This window comes from Phlebotomus papatasi, chromosome 1, assembly GCF_024763615.1.
Source record: "Phlebotomus papatasi isolate M1 chromosome 1, Ppap_2.1, whole genome shotgun sequence".
NCBI classification, from domain to species: Eukaryota; Metazoa; Arthropoda; class Insecta; order Diptera; family Psychodidae; genus Phlebotomus; species Phlebotomus papatasi.
This window is the reverse complement of record NC_077222.1, coordinates 78,068,510-78,085,581: the sequence shown is the minus strand read 5'-3', so window position 1 is coordinate 78,085,581 and position 17,072 is coordinate 78,068,510. Positions and strand designations below refer to the sequence as shown.

The 17,072-nt window shown below is 35.4% G+C and overlaps 2 protein-coding genes across 2 annotated transcripts; one reads left to right on the top strand and one right to left on the bottom strand.

The window, feature by feature from the left end:
* Positions 1-9,988: 9,988 nt before the first annotated feature.
* LOC129804314 (G patch domain-containing protein 11) lies at positions 9,989-11,321 on the bottom strand. The gene is made up of 3 exons (XM_055851495.1): positions 10,717-11,321; positions 10,497-10,659; positions 9,989-10,436 (listed from the first exon to the last, which is right to left on the bottom strand). Exons 1-3 carry the CDS (start codon positions 11,217-11,219, stop codon positions 10,302-10,304), a joined length of 801 nt encoding a protein of 266 aa, XP_055707470.1. The 5' UTR covers positions 11,220-11,321; the 3' UTR covers positions 9,989-10,301.
* Positions 11,322-12,026: 705 nt separating this feature from the next.
* LOC129804148 (nucleolar complex protein 3 homolog) lies at positions 12,027-16,756 on the top strand. The gene is made up of 3 exons (XM_055851234.1): positions 12,027-12,126; positions 12,189-14,428; positions 16,459-16,756. The coding sequence occupies exons 1-3, from the start codon at positions 12,118-12,120 to the stop codon at positions 16,691-16,693; spliced, it is 2,484 nt and encodes an 827-aa protein (XP_055707209.1). The 5' UTR covers positions 12,027-12,117; the 3' UTR covers positions 16,694-16,756.
* Positions 16,757-17,072: the final 316 nt, after the last annotated feature.

Here is a 17,072-nt window from a genome sequence, read left to right as displayed (position 1 = left end):
ACAAATAGGTTTACAGAGTTTCTTAAAAATGTCTACTGGTTCTCCATTCTCCATTAGTTTTCCAAAAAAATATATGGGATCCCCAGATGCCTCGTGGGTTCCCAGTCCACATTGACTCGAGTTCCTGAGATAATCTACTCCTTCAGTTGTTAGATATGCTTTGCAGAGAGAAAATACCGGTTTTGAAGTAATATAAGACCAAGAGTAGAGTAAATTTAACGAAGAAATATTGTACATTTGTTCATATGAAAAGCTCCAAATTTATTCAACATCTTTTGAACAATTGAAGAAAATTTTTGAGCAAATAAAAAATTCTAATAAAAAACTGATAGGGGAAAGTACTTATTCTTCATACGATCCCAAGCTTCGTAATGACGAATTTTTCCAATATTTCTCAATAAAACAACTTAAACTGAACTCTCATATACATGGTTTTCTTATGTAAAAACGATTTTTTCAAGGTTTATCAATAGAAATTTTTTTGTCTTCACATTATAAAAAAAAAGTTTTATTAACAAAATTAAGTAAGTTTCTTTTAAATGTTTTAGTGCAACAATCCCATCCTGTATTTAAACGAAAAAGTGAATTGCACTTTTTAGCATAACAAAGCCAAAAGACGCAATCCCAATAGTGACTCAAAATGCATATTTCCTATTTTTTCTTTAAAAACTGATAGGGGAAAGTACTCATTCTTCGTACGATCTCAAGCTTCGTAATGACGAATTTTTCCAATGTTTCTCAATAAATGTTACTCATCGCACCTATATTTTAAAAATAATAAATGTCCAGTTTTTAGAATATATTTCGGAGTTACATTTACTCAAAAACATTGAAGAAAATTAGTCATTACGAAGCTTGGGATCGTACGAAGCATGGGAGCTTTCTCCTAAATATGTACAGTACACTACTACGCTTGCACTTATGCTTGCATCTTTGGCACTTCAAAAATTTGTATGAAAAGCAATTCAATACTTTAAAAAAATTTATTCAACAAAAAAATAGATACTCACTTTGCTATTTTTTTTTTATAAATTTCGCAAATATATAAATTTTTAATTTTATAGGGGCGTAGTTTATCATGGGCAGGGCCATACGACTTCTGTTCCGATTGAAGCAGTTAATATGATTTACTTCGAGAATTTTAAATTGCTTTCTTTTAAAATTTTGGGAAATACAAAAATACAATAATATCAATTTCTATTGAACAAAAATTCTGAAGGAGGCGTGGCTTAAATTTTATTTTGGTCACTTTATAGATGGCAAAAAGATTAATCAATCTGTCAACATTTTAATAAAATATTTGAAAAAAGATAACTTTTAAAACCTTTTAAAGTTTACTAAAAATCAATTAAAAGAAAAGCAAGATTTTCAGTACGACAGTAGCTGCCTCAAAAAATTTGCAAAAATTCATTTAAACTCCACAATGTGAATGCGAGATATTAGCAATCAATCGAATATTCATTTTGCGGAAAATATTCAATTTGTAATTTCAACTATGGAGGAAATTTACAATTGAAATATCAAGAAAATCTTAAATGACTTTTGGGAAGATTTACTTGGTATTGCAAAATGTTTTGTTGGCAAGTACACCATTTTAGCTTATTAAATTCTCACAATAATTCATTATTATGTCACCCGGGGCTATTAAATTTCATTGATTGATGCCAATTTGCGATAAAATCAATAAATATTGACTTAGGGAGTTAGAAATGATAGACGCATGAAATTGCAATTTCTTGAAGTCCAAACAAAACGCCTTGCACAGATTTCAAGAAGAACTTTAAAAAAAAAAATGGTGTGGTTCTTCCTCAATTAATTTCTGGGATCAATGATGAATTACACGGAAATTGCAATTGTACAAACAATATGTGAATGATTGTAGATCAAAAGTATAGGTCGTGACAAATAGGTATTTTGGTTTGTGAAAGAATGAGAAACAGGGAGATAGAGAGAAAGATATTTATAAAATTACAGCAATCTTTACAACATTATTGACTTTCTTTCTTGTATTTTCATTCAACAAAACTAAAATTATAACGAGAAAATTGCATTATCAAATATTAAATTGACTCGTGTTATGCAATTTGACTCTTTTATTGTTTACCGATAATGTCGCCTAGAAATGTCTCATGATTGAAAAGAGATTGGGATGATATATTGCTTGTTTTAAATGATAGAGGCACAAATTGTGGCCTACAAGTTTGCTTTGTATAAAACTGTATTAGTTTTCTTGTTATTTTTTTCATTTATTATTTCATTTATTATATAGTTTATAAAACTTTCAAAAACTTTTCGAGATTCGTAAAGAGCATTTTACTGCTCAAACTCAAAGAGAGAGCAGTTGTAATCGTCTTTTTTTCAACTTGTCACCGTCCTAGAGCTTAAACGGTAAAAGATATCGCCTTCCTGTCTTCGATGGCCCCCAATAAAAAAAACAATACCTTCAGAAGTTTTTTCTTTCCCCCCTCTATGCCATCCAAAACCATGTTTTCGTTGGTTCTTCTCAAAATTCGCCCAAGCTTTTTCAATGACTTTCGGATATGTTTTAGAGGTCGTCCAGGCTGAATTTCGTCCAAACATACCTATGACCGAAAAATTAGCCATTTTGAATTATTGAAGGCCAAAGGTCAATCACTTTGGAGGGCCCATTTTTCAACCGATTTTGCTCAATTTGGATTTTTTGGAAAGATATTAAAATTTCGAACCCGAAAGCATCGGTCTTCATCGGTGATGAACCGGTTAAGTACCGATTTTTGAATATTTTTTTGTTCGGAAATTATGGTTTTACTTGACCTTAAGTCTGTTCCCGTGCTAGAGGTCAAATGGCAAGGTGAACATATCGTCCAAACATACATATGAGCGGAAAATTCATTATTTTGAATTATAGAAGGTCAAAAGTCAATTACTTTGGAGGGCTCATTTTAAACGGATTTGGTTAAACTTGGATTTTTTTAAAAAATAATCTGGACTTTTCTTATCAATTCAATTTCTTTTCAATTCTCTCTAATTGGTCAAGTAATCGTAGTTGATTTATTTTTCTTGATTTTCCCGTTTTATTTACACGTAAGTGTGTTACTTCTTAGCCAATTTTCTAGCTCAAAATTGTTTTTCGATTTGCGAATGAATTTAACCGGTAATAAACCGGTATACACACAAAAAAAGATAATTCACAGAGAACTCTATCTCGTGAGTTAAAGCATTTCGGAAAGCTGGGACCCTTTATTTTAAAATAATCTCAAGTTCATAAAAATTTAAATTTTTTTTCAAATCTTCGAGAATAGTCATTTTCTTTGCGTTCGAAAAACGATTTATTTTGGGAATAATTCTTCATTTTCATCCCTCTGACTATACACGTGACAATAATTAGAGCATCTCTTGTCAATCTTGAATAAAGGACACCTCAATGTACATACAAAATTGATCATATAGGGCAAGATGAAGTGCCCTGCCCCTTGCTCACAAACTTTTATTATGGTCGCACAGAAAAATTTTGACTCTAACCAGATCCAAAGACAATACTCTAACTAAATTTAAGAATGTAATACGGGCTTCAGACCTAAGGCTCAGCTATATGGCTTAACTTCTCTAATATCTTATCAGTCAGGATTTTTTGGAAAATTTTGACTCAGAATTGGATTACTAAGGGCAAATGACCTATTACATTTGGAAAAATCAATAAAATCGGTTTCTTCTTAAGTTTTTGAGACCCTCGAGAACTGGACTAAACCTTTAGTCTCAAGACGGTCTAAGACTCCGGGAACTTAAATTGGACGTGAAATCCTCGAGGCGTTTCAATTCAAAAGCTCTTTGCCAATGAAATGGGCTAGAATCCCTATCTCTTTGAAGCTACAAGATCGGGAGTTTAAGTTTAGCATTAAAAATGTCTTGGGATTTGCAAATTACAACTGAAACTAAATGATCAAGGATTTCGGATTAGGGCATTAGCATTCATTGTAAGGGATTTGAAATTAAAATTCTGGGTGTTTGTGTTTAAAAATTTTCCATTTTTCTGTGTGTCCGGGTATATAGATTTTATGTTGGATTAGTATTGATTTTAGCGTATTAAGATTTATTTAGATAATATTTCTTTTGGATCTTGAAATTAGATCAATCTAATCTTAACAGATCTAATAAACATTGGCATTAAAATCGTGTAGTTTACGCGTTTACGTTTAAGCTAAAATTACTCCCCTTTTATATCGATTGATCGACATATTTCCTAAACAAAAAAAATATCATGAAGTGTTCTATGCGCAACTCTTTATAGATCAAATGATGGATTGAAAGGGATTGTGTCGTGAAATCACGATAAGAATTGGCACAAGAAATATGTTGACTTTCTATATTAAATCATCGATTGATTTCTATACATTCCATTTGATGTTGGATGCCATTAATTGGCATCTCCACAAGACAATCTAAAGGATCATCTTATTTTTACTTGGTTCTCGCTCTTGCCATTGTGAAATGCAATTCTCACTTCTCTGTCGAGACACAAAAATATGTGGGGGTTCATCGAGAGCATCTCCATCATTGATTTTCGAGGCTCGAGAGAGGCATCAACGTGAAATTAAATTTGTCATTTGCAAAACAATCAACAAGGAGAGAACATTGATAGAGACACGCTTCAATTTGCATTTGCGAACGTATATACAAAAGAATGATAATTTGACATTAATTTGAACACCAACCATCGTTAAATATAACCAAAACCATTTTATATGGATGCACCTTTGGAGCCACAACAGACTCTTCTCTAGTGGGAATTTCGTGCTCTCACCAACACAAATCTTTGGGAGCAATTCAACACAGTTCTCGTTTACATAACACTTCTTTTCGTCTTCTTTTCCTTCGGTGAGATAAGACTCAAAGTAAGAGACCATGTTACTGGAAAACATGATCAAGTTGTTCTCTTTATTCTGAAGTCGACTATAACGGCTTGATTTTTGCACAGGAAAATTTTTGGATTCTTCACTTAACTTTATTATGCAAGATGATGGGGTAATAAGTTTTCAAAGATCATTTTTTCTTCAGTACGAAACTCAAATGATGGAATTGAATAATTTTAATATAATTATACTAAATATTAATAGAGACAGCTTAGAAACAGGCATCATTGTTAATAGGAAAGTTAATTTTGATATAAATGTATCAAGCCTATAAAGCCACTTAATTAGTCTCTTTCAAAAATTTCTGATGGAAATGAGAAGTCTAACCTATCTGAATTTTGTAAAACTGAACAGGTTTAGAATCTACTTCATTTTTAGTACGACAGTTTTAAAATAGTATAAAAAAATTTAAAGTGATCATAATAATACAGAAAAAATACAGATTTTACTCTTAATTCCTTTGTGTCCTTTGGAATTCATATCAGGTAAGGGAAAGTTTGAGAATGTATTATAGAATGTTTAAACAAAATTCAATATGAGGTAGCGTTTGGAGAACTTTGAAGAACCTTTTTTCATTAAGTTTATACTCAGAAAACATTGAAATATGTTATTCCTTTCGCCACACTCCATTTCTTCTTTTAAATTATTTCAACAATTACTGCGCCCTTTTATGTCTTCTGGGAGACCTAGACCTACCGATTAAGCTTTCACGCCCCTTTCAAAAGAAGGTCAAATGAAATTGTTAAATTTTTAATATTTAATTGAAAGGCAGGGCTATTGGACACCACATTATGCACTTTTGTAATCAGATCATTTCTCTTTGATTAAAAGTTCTTATGAATTTTTGTGGCTAATATAGGGGTTTTGGGTACAAGAAAAGGGGAAACATGGGGGCAGCGGGGGCAGTATTAAACATATAGTAGTTTTAAAAATTACGATTTTTTAATTAGATTATTAAACTTCAGAAGACGAGACGAATTCATACACTGAGAAAAAAAGAGGCTACAATTAACTTTTCTTCCTCATAACTTTAACACTTTTTAGGTGTAAAAATATATCAACATTTTTTAATGTTAAATTTACACCTTTTTAAGAGTAAAATTAACATGAGAAAGGGTAACTTTAACCCCCAATACACCTAAAAAGGGTTATATTTACACCGTTTTTGGATCAATACCGCAGGGTAAAATTAACATTTCCGGAATGTTATTTTAACTTTTTCGGATTTCACTCAGTGTAGATATCACAGGGATCCTTATTTACTTAAAAATTGTCGATTTAATTGTCCTTAATTTTTAAATTTGTTTTAAGAATAACACGTGCGGATATATGAACCATTGATATCTAAAGCTACAGCTTAAAAATTTGCTTTATCGAATTATTGGGGATCTTGTGGCTAAGTGGATAGAGTGCTGGATTTACGGTGCAGGGATCTCTAGTATGAGCGACGCTAATGTTCGAATCGCGCCTATAGTGCTGAAAAAAAAATTTAATCAGCTGGATATATAGTTTCAGGCATCCCCTGTTCGTCTGTTCTAATGCAACTTATCACTTACGGCAATGCCACTAACCGTTGACCAGAATATCATCTCGCAACGATTTTCAAAAATGCCTATAACAACTCTTGTAACTCTTGTAACTCTAACCACTCTATCGTTTTTAACATAATTAACAGAGAAATCAATAAACAATAAAGAATATTGAAGGTCAAAATTGAGTTTAATTTCTTAACCGATTTGGTTAAATTTGATTTTTTTAAAGGTCTTGAAATTTCCATTGCATCTGCTTCGGTCTCAATCAATCAAATCGGTAAGGTACCAGAATTTAATTTATATTTCGGAAATTTTCTGTTAACATTTGTGAGTATGCTGTTAGCAAATTAGAGGTCAAACTGTATAAGATATTGAATTTTTATTTTAATTGACCCTCTTCGGTAAATGAAAATTTTTTAGGAGCGTTTTTTCTTTTTCTCCAGAGCCTAAATTCAAGTGTCGGTTCCACAACAAAATTTCTTTATTCCTGTTAAGTTTTCATTGTCAATGGTCGAAGCGCTTTATAAAATTACTTCATTATCAAGATTGCCAGTATGTATTAAAATTATAGGGTGTTCCGCTCCAGGAGGGTCCAGGTCATAATCCCGAATGCCAAAATTCCGATCTTAAGCGCATTAATTCCGAAAACCAAAATCCCGTATAGCTAAAATCCCGAAAGGACCAAAATCCAGAAAGCCAAAATCCTGAATTTTTAAAAGTGTCATAGCAACTTCCACGATTGTACTCACGCAAATGGAAATTTTCTGTTTTGCGGAAAATTATTTTACGCATTATTCTCTGTATAACTTCGTTCTTTTCAGGATTTTTACTATTCCTGAGCTAAATTCGGGATTTAGCCTTCAAGATTTTGGCTTACCGATTGGAGTTGGGCATTTTTGCTATTCGAGCTTTGGCTATCGGAATTTTGGCTTTTCGGGATTTTGACTATTCGGGTTTCGATTTCGACTACAGTAGACTCTCGCTTATCCGTGAGAGCGGGACCAAAATGTCATACGGATTTTGAGAATGATACCCCTTAAATTGTTTGAAATCCAACGATTTTTTTGTTTAAATTTATGAATTTATGGAAAAAATTTATGGAGTGAATCCTGACGTGACTGAATCCGACAGTCTCTTTAAACATGCGTACTGTCCAAAAAAGTTACAGTAAGTAAGAATTACAATAGATAGAGCACATTTGCTTTACAAAAAAAACCTAAAACGGGAACAATGTGTCATCAAAATTTTGAAAATTCAACTGCCTCACGGATTTTTTTATGTCACCCGGAAAAAGAGTCCACGGATAAGCGAGAGTCTACTGTATTTAGGATTTTGGCGTTTGGGATTTTGTCCGGCATCGTTTCAGGAAGATACACTTCGGGATTATGCAAACCTAATTTTGCATCTATGCCTATCTATTTTATGAAATTATTATTGAAATTAACTCTAAATGTACGTAAATATTTTTAATGCGGTAAACTTGAAAATTATTTCTCAGGAACAGATATAGATGGCCTCTACACACTGAAGAAATTTATGCTCATATTGAAACAATTTTCCTAAGCTTGAAAATAAATTCCTCTAGCGTGTAGAGGACATAAAATGCTATTAAATTAAGCACTGACAATTGACAGAAAAATTAGCACAAAAAATGATTAACATATTTTAAGGCGCTTCAATAACTTGAAGGAAATTTCCTGCGTGTAGTGCAAATTTTCATGGCGCGTAATAGTGCTATGTCAATGAAAAATGAACATTTTTTTTTTAATACTTTACTGTTCTCAAGTGCTTCTATATGATCGACTTTTAGTTATATTGGTTTTTGTCACGCCTGTTTGGTGATTTTAGAACTAGAGAAAACAGTCGAGACAGGAACCAACATAAATAAAAGTCGATTTGGAAATCTGAAGTTTCGAGTTTTTTGACGTCACGCTGTTTGTCCGTCTGTCCGTCCAGCTGTCATCAGCTCTAGAGGCCAAACGGTTAGAGAAAGCGACTTGGAACCTAAGATGGACTCCCCCATAAGTCGACCCAAGGATCGTTAACATGCCCCTCATTTCCCCGCCACCCCTCCCCTACCCATCCAAAACCATGTTTATTTAGGATTGGTCGAAAACGCGTCGTGCGATTTTTTTCTTTTCTTGGATATATTTTAGAGACTATCCAGGCGGACATTTGGTCCTTAGACGAAAATACCGTTGAATCATTCCTAAGAACGATTTTTCAAGGTCAAATATTAAAAAGACACCAGAGAGCGCATTTATCAAGCGAATGGGGTCATGTTTAGGCTCGTTGAAAATGCCTTGCAATTTCCAATAAAACTGAATCCCCGTCAAATAATCTCGTCAGATATCCTTAAAGTTTTCTGCAGAAAATATCTACACCTCTGCCGAAAATCTGCCGAGAAATCTGTAGATATTCGTACGAATTTTATTTGGGATTTGGACAAAATTCGTCAGAAATATTTGCAGATTTTCTGACGAATCCTGGTGCATACTCTGACGAATTTCTGTAGATATATTGCCGATTTTCTGTAGATTTTTATACATTCCAGACTTTCCAGACAGCTGTGTCAGAAAAGATGGAATATTTTTCACTGAAGTTTGCAAAAATCAATGGAGTGATTCTCTTGGTGATTTCACAGTGTTTATATAAAATAAAGAATTCTGCGACGCCGTGTTCTAAGTAGAGAATAGTGATGTGAAAACTTTAAACAGAGTGTCGACCAAAATTTCGTGTTTTTGTACCATTCGATTGACGATTTTTAAGAAATTAGTATTTTTGCTCGTATTTTTTTTACTTATCTAAAATGTGTACTCGGTAATGCTTGTTAAGCAGAGCATACCATTTTCTTTATAACTTCTACAGTTTCTTCATAAATCAACAATATTTTTGTGAAGTAATGGAGGTTATGCAGATTTTCTAGGGAGAAATTCTGCCGAGAATCTGCAGATTTTCGGCAGAATTTCTGCCGAAAATCTACAGATATTCTACGCAGAAATTCTGCCGAAAATCTACAGATTTTCTCTGAATGTACTAGAATATACCGTTAAAATTCAAAAAACCTTCGAGTAAAATCGGCAAGTAGAGCAATGATTTCACGGGTCAGTTCCAATCGGTAATGAACCGATTCATAATCAATAAATAATTTTTATAAGAAATTCAATTAAATTACTCCGGAAGTGTAATTTGGGAAATATTTCGAGTGATTTATAAGTCGGTTCAAATCAGTTGTGAACCGGTAATGAACCGGTTTTTTACCGATAAGTAATTTTTGTTCGAATATAATTTTTATTACTCTTTAAAATTTTGTGAAATCTATTGAGTGATTTATGAATCGATTCAAATCGGTTGAGTACCTGTATACGGTAAATGATGCAAAAGTACTTTTGAGATTTCGCAAAGCCTGTTTTTAAATTATTAATGTTTTGGTCAATTTTTGATGATAAACTAGTAGAAATGTAATAACCCTGTGGGAACCTAAGAGGGAAAATATTGTTGAGTGCTCTATTTCGTGAGTGCGAGCATTCTGCAATACGGGGTTACCATGGATGCTTTCTTCACACATTTTTCCGTTTTTTTTTGTTGTAATTTTATTTTCAAAAAAAAAGTTCTTCATTTTACTTCTACAATAATCACAATGAAAAAAGCTTTTTTACTTAATTTAACATAAAAAAAAGAGATTTATGAAATTATCAAATTAAACAGGTCTGTCCTGACGCACGAAATACTCTGGTCACTCAATGAGATGGGAAATAATTAAAATTTGTTAGATGCGCTCCAACATTCACAGCATCCAAATCAAATCATTACATCAATCTCAAAGAGGAAAACGTTTTGTATCAAATTAATTGGTTTTGGTTGTTACCTCTGACGAAATTCAGTGATCATCTTTCGTCGCTCCTGGACAATTGCCCGTCAGATCATCCACATCTGTGTACTTTACACCGCACCAGTGGCAGTAGAGGTGCATGGCTCTCAGGTAATTGATCAGCATATCGAGCTTCTCAGCCGGCTAAGGGGAAGGAAATTTTATGAGTTATGAAAGAGAAGCTACCAATTGGATCATCAATACCTCAAAGTCTTCTTCTGTTTCCTCCTCTTCATCTTCTTCATCCTCGTCGGCGTCTTCTTCTTTGTTCTTCTGCTCTTTGGGCTTTGGTGGCCAGAACCATTCCATTTCTGGTTCAGCAACGTCCAGCGAAAGATCAAGCCTCTCACACGTTCTCTGACATTTCCTGGAAATAAAAATTATTTTATTAAGAAATCTCAGGAGCAGAATGACTTTTATTTACGCCAAATCGCCCTCAATTTGTCGATTTTCCGCTTTCTGGAACATTCTCTTGCGAAATTCTTCAGCAGACACTGGCTGAGTCTTTGATCTTTCCAGTAATCTCTGCCTCATTATTTCCTGCTTCTTTTCTGCCAGTTGCTTGAGTGCTGCATCGCGTCCTAAACCCCCTCGGTCAGTTTTTACAGTGATCCCAATTGGCTCTACAATTCCCTGACTTCCGGATCTACCAATTGATTCACCCTGCTTGTATCCCATCTTGGCCAGAAGGGCAAATCCTTTGTTTTCTGTACTCAGAGCACTGCTAAGTCCCTCCTGAAGACGCTCTTTCTCCCTAACGTGGCTGGGCTTATGCCTGGCCCTTGTTTCCTCATCAAACTTGGCCTTCTTCGCTTCTACTTCCACTTCCCTCTGACGCTCTCGGTTCCTGATCAATCCTGGCCGGACATTTGGGATATTTTGCGCCAAAAACTTATCCGACATGTAATCCTCCTCATCTGAAGACATTATAAAAAGTCACTGGATTCCTTCCTTATAGGAAGCACGTAAATCAGGAATTTCAGGAAGCTCGGGCAGCACCACCAAAAATAATAAACAATACTGCCGGATCCCGTCAAATAATATCTGCAGATATCTTTAAGATTTCTGTAGAGAAAATCTACACCTCTACAGAATATCTGCAGATAAATTCTGTAGATATTCTTACGAATTTTATTTGGGCTTGGGACAAAATTCGTCAGAATATTTCGGCAGATTTATGACGAATCTCTGATGAATTTCTGTAGATATTCTGTAGATTTTTTCTACATTCCAGACTTTCCAGACAAGATGTGTCAGAAGAGAATGGAAAAATTTTTCACTGAAGTTTGCAAAATTCTATAGAGTTATTCTTAGTGATATCACGGTGATAAAATAAAGAATTCTGCGACGCCGTGTTACAAGTAGAGAAAAGTGAAGTGAAAACTTTAAACAGAGTGTCGACCAAAATTTCGTGTTTTTGTATCATTCGATTGGCGATTTTTAAGAAATTAGTATTTTTGCTCGCAGTTTTTTTACGTATCTAAAATGTGTACTCGGTAATGCTTGTTAAGCAGAGCATACAATTTTCTTTATAACTTCTACAGTTTCTTCATAAATCAACAATATTTTTGTGAAGTAATGGAGGTTATGCAAATTTTCTAGGGAGAAATTCTGCCGAGAATCTGCAGATTTTCTCTGAATGTACTAGAATATACCGTTAAAATTCAAAAAACCTCCGAGTAAAAATGTAAAATCGGCAGGTAGAGCAATGATTTGACGGGATTTGTTTTGACGTTTCAGTTTGCGTTCCCTAACCTAACTTTCTCACGTGGTTTGTGTTTTGTGCTCCCGGAAAGAATTCTCATTTTGGGCATTTTAAGCAGAAATGGGGAGTGTGAGTTTATCAAAGGTATTTCTGATTTTTCAGTAATCTTATTAACCATTGCTTCTTTGCAGAAAAAGGTTAAAATAAGTGCTTCCAAGAGGTCAACACATCTTCGCGGGAAGAAGAATGTGGCTCCCGGACAGTCCAAGAAGAAAGCGGCAGCGAAACAGGGAGCAAAAGGTAAGCTTCTTGATAAAAAATCTAATAAAGCACAGGTCAATGGACCTGGTAAGAAGTCAAAGGGGAAGAAAAAGCAGCATAAGCACATGGGAATGCCTGAGATTCACGGAGAAGTCTCAAGTGATGTTGATGATGTGATGGATATGATTGATGAGGATGATATGACATACCTGGCTAAGAATTTCAATAGAAAAGAAGTGAATGGGGTAGCTAGTAACGCCAAGGTCGGGGGGAAACGAAAGAATCTTCTGGAGAACGATATTGACAGCCATGAGAAGAGATTCCGGGAAGACTATGAAGGAACTCGTGCTATTACTGGTAAAATTCGGGATCTTCTGCCCATAAAGACAAAGCAAGGATTTATCCCTCAATCTATGGTGGTCACTGAGGAGGATGAGAAGAAACCCCTTAACGGAGAGGAGGAGGATGAACCTGAAGAGGAAGATTCAGAAGTCAATGATTCTGACGAAGAAATCATCCGGGATCAGGGAGACGATGATGTACAGGTGAAGAAAGAAGACACAGCAGTGTCAGTGGCTGATTTGCTGATACACCGTGAACAGGAAGTTCAAAAGCAAAAGTTCAGGATTGGGATCATCTGTTCGGGAATCCTAGAGCGTCCAGAGGAGAGAATTAAGAATTTTACCTCACTTTTTGACCTTATGACACGTGTCACAAAAGCCGGGAGTCTCAATCTGGTTTCCATCAGGAAAGTAGCGCTTTTGTCAGCGCTGGAAGTTTTCAAGGACATCATTCCTGAGTACAAGCTCGGACATGTGGAGACTGAGACGGTGAAGCTCAAGAAAGACACTCTAATCCGTGTAACCTTTGAGAATGTCCTCCTGCAGCAGTACAAGAAGTACCTGCAGATCCTGGAGAAGATCACAATGACTCTGTCTAAGAAAAAGCCAGCTGGACAGGGTCCAGTAACTGCAGTCCAGATAAGCCTGGGCGAAGTGGCGACAAATTGTCTCTGTGAACTCGTCCTAGCTCATCCGAATTTCAACTTCAGCCCGAATATCGGCCAAACGCTAGTTTACTTGTCAAACAGTCGCTTCCCTCAGATCCGGGAGAAGGTCAATCAGTGCTTTAGAACCATCTTCAAAACGGACAAACGTTTGGATTTGACCCTTCACATCATCCGGAGGATCAATCATCTCGTGAAGACGAAGCAGAATAACGTGTATCCCGAAGTCCTGACCAGCTTGACGTCCCTGTACATCAAGGATATTAATTTGGATGCAGAAAAGGAGAAAGAGATCAAGGAAAAGAAGCTGGAAGCTAAAAAGAGCCGCGTGATGAACCTCTCCAAGAGGGAGCGGAAGCGTCAGAAGAAGATGAAGGAGCTGGAAAAAGAACTGCTAGAGACAAAAGCTGAGGAGAACAAAGAATCCAGGCAGCACAAATTGACAGAAATTACCAAGCTCATCTTCAACATCTATTTCCGGATCCTCAAAAATGATCCAAATTCTAAGCTTCTGGCCACAACCCTGGAAGGTTTGGCTAAGTTCGCCCATGTCATCAATCTCGAGTTCTTCTCGGATCTGGTCAATGTGCTGAACAGTATCATGGAGACTGTAGAACTCGACTACAGGGAACAACTGCACTGCATCCAGACAGTTTTTGTTATGCTGTCAGGACAGGGAGAAGTCCTCAATATCGATCCAATTCGCTTCTACAATCATCTATACAGGAACCTCCTGATAGTTCATGCTGGGAAGAATCATGGGGATTTCCTGATAATCCTCAAGACACTAACGGAAGTACTGGTGAAACGAAGAAAGGATGTGACTTATCAGAGATTGCTGGCCTTCACCAAGCGCATTATGACGGCATCTCTGCAGGTGCTTCACAATGGATCTCTGGGATGCATCTGTGTAGCTAAGAATATGCTCCAGTTGACATCCAAGGCAGTAGATGTGCTCCTGGACACGGAAACTTTTGTGGGATCTGGAAGGTATGATCCTGAATTGCCTGATCCAGAGTACTGCAATGCCAACTGCACTCTTCTCTACGAAGTTTCCGCTTTAATGAGGCACTATCATCCGGTTTGTGTCAAAATGGCCAGGCACCTTGCAGCAGGAGCACCTATAAGTGGCGAGGGAAGCCTCAGCGTGGACGTTGCGAAATTGTAAGAATCCTTGACATAGCTACGGAAAGCCATGTTTTTTTGCAATAGAATGTGATTCAGTGAGTAAGCTCCTCCCTAAGTTTAATTTAGGCCACGCCTCCTAGTCAGACATTGACTAAAAAGACAAAGAAAACACAAATTTTGAAGAAATATTCCGAATTCTTTGCACTTCTTCAAATTTATTATAGAATAATTAATTTTTGAAATAAGTCTACCATGATGTGTGGCTTATTTGTTGATTGACAATACTCTAGGCCCCTCCCACAAATAAATTTGTAGGATAGACTTGTGTTTGGGGTGTCACATGAATCCAGATACATGAAAAAAATAAAGAATTTGTAGATTTATATAACCCAAGTCACAATTTTTACCAAATCAGAAGCTTAACGTGAGGAAAACGTAATTTTCCCGTTACTGAAATTACTTCCAACTTTGGTAGACGTGCCATCTCCGGCACCTCTCTCAAGACTTATGTCCAACGCACAATAACTTTTGTTTAGTAAACATGTTTTTGACATTTCAATGAGAGTGAGTGAAATCTAGATCTAGTTATCTCGCTCATACTCATGGAAAATTTTGAAAACACGTTTACAAACAAAAGTTATTGTGCGCTGGTCCGCTCTTCACAATTTCACGAACAAAATTGCGTTGATTTTCCTGGGAAAGTTTACGTTATTTTATAACGTCATAGTAGCAACTTTTCGAGATGATGAAGTTCTTTTTTTAAATTTCATTGTATACGTATTTGCTAAAAAGAATCGTTTACTTATCTCTATTATTCTGTTAACTGAAAATATTATAATTCACAAAACGATACTAGGGAGAGAGTTTCAATCGCTACTAAGTTATTTTTTGGTAAATTTATTGTAAGTTAACTTATGTAAATTTCTGGTATCGGATCACTACTACCTTTAATTCTCATTATTTGTTCAGCGGCATCAACTTTTGGCTTGATATCCCTTGCTATCTAATCTCCAACAATTTTACTTCTGGAATTCTACAGAGAGAGCAGTATATATACATATAATCCCTCTTTTTCACTTCCCAAAATGTCTACCCCCGGGGATCATCTTTCTCAACATATCTTTGCGTTTTAAATTATTTCTACGGAATGGCGTCACACTGTTTGTCCGTCCATCAGTTTCTCTGTCGAGTTCCTTTGATTGATTCTCCGAGTTCCTGAAAAGTTTCCTGAAAAATGCATTAGTTCCCTGGGTGTCCTGGAAAAATATATGAGTTCCATATATTATCCATAAATATATGAATTCCCGGAGAGTTCTCTGAAAAATTTATGGGTTTTCTGTGTTCCCAGAGAGCTCCCTGAAAAATGTGTGGGTTCCCCGGTGTCCCCGAGCCCGAGAGTTCCTCCAAAAATTTATGGGATTCTCCGAGTTCTTAATGAGTTTCCCGAAGAAAAAAATGTACAGGTTCCCCGAGTTCCCCGTGAGTAGCCCGAGTTCTCCGTGAGTTCCTTGCGGGTTCCCTGGCCAGATTTTCTCGAATTCCCTGAAACGAGATTCCTCTTAAGAAAAAGAAAATTATTCTAGTGATATTTGTGTTACCATCACCATGATTCTGGCTTTTCTATTGTAATTCATCCTGGTTTAATAATTATCATATACATTCAATTACTGTCGGAGGAGTGTTTTAAAGCTAACGCCAGACTATGGTATCCTAAACGTAAAAATAACGTAAGATTTTCGTAAGTGAACTTACTTTCGGCATTTTTTTTGTTTTGAAAACACGTTTTTATTGTGAAAAAAGCTATTTTCTACTCCCAAAACTCTTTTGAAAGATAAGTGAATATCTACCTATTTCTCATTTGTAAAATCTAGTTTTTGTTGCTTGGGTGTCTAAAAAAGGAGTAACTTTTTTTTTGAATGAATAAAGCTCAGATTGAAAGTTTAATAAAATTGCAATGCAAAACGCGGAGCTTAAGCAATAAAAAAAAGTCAGTGCTTTCCGTAGCAGTCTCGAATACACTCAAGCTAAATAAACTTTGTGTTCACGGAGAAATTTCCCGTTTTCAGAAATCCCGAGGAACTATTTGAGCAATTCGATAGCACAACAATGGCATTCAATCCAGCCATTCCGCCACCTCGCATCAAGGATCCTAAGAATGCCAAAGGTACGTTCATCTTTTCAGATGATGCTCTGAAGGCAGAATGCAGTTCAGCACTTAGGAATCCCGTGAAACCATCGGCATCCGGCCATATCGTTGACTTTTGGTCTTCACTCTGCAAGAGGAAACTCCAAGATAAGTAAAACGAAATAAAATAAATTCTGTTAGATTTTTTTTATTACCATTAAAAAAGATAAATTGTAAAATACTTTTATCATTCAATCGAGAAAAAAAATAATTGAATAATTGTCCTGAAAGTTGAATGAGGCGAAGAAAATTAATTGCAAATCAGTGCCTGGTCCTAATGCCTAAAAAATAAATCTAACACGATTTTTCATTTTATAATATTTAATCTAATGCTGCACTATCTTTGGTTTTTATCTCTCCGCATTCAACAATTTTATTTTTTTTTTCGCTAAGTTACAGATTTTCTTTATCTTATTAGATTTATCGTAATTCTAATGCTTAAAAATTACATTTCAATTTTTTTCTATGCGTCTTATTAATGGTAAAATTCTTCGT

Coding starts and splice junctions, on each gene's coding strand:
- LOC129804314 (XM_055851495.1), bottom strand. CDS start 11,219: ATGTCTTCAGATGAGGAGGATTACATGTCGGATAAGTTTTTGGCGCAA. Junction 10,660..10,716: donor CAAATTGAGGGCGATTTGGC/GTAAATAAAAGT, acceptor TTTTATTTCCAG/GAAATGTCAGAGAACGTGTG. Junction 10,437..10,496: donor AAACAGAAGAAGACTTTGAG/GTATTGATGATC, acceptor CCTTCCCCTTAG/CCGGCTGAGAAGCTCGATAT.
- LOC129804148 (XM_055851234.1), top strand. Junction 14,429..16,458: donor AGCGTGGACGTTGCGAAATT/GTAAGAATCCTT, acceptor TCCCGTTTTCAG/AAATCCCGAGGAACTATTTG.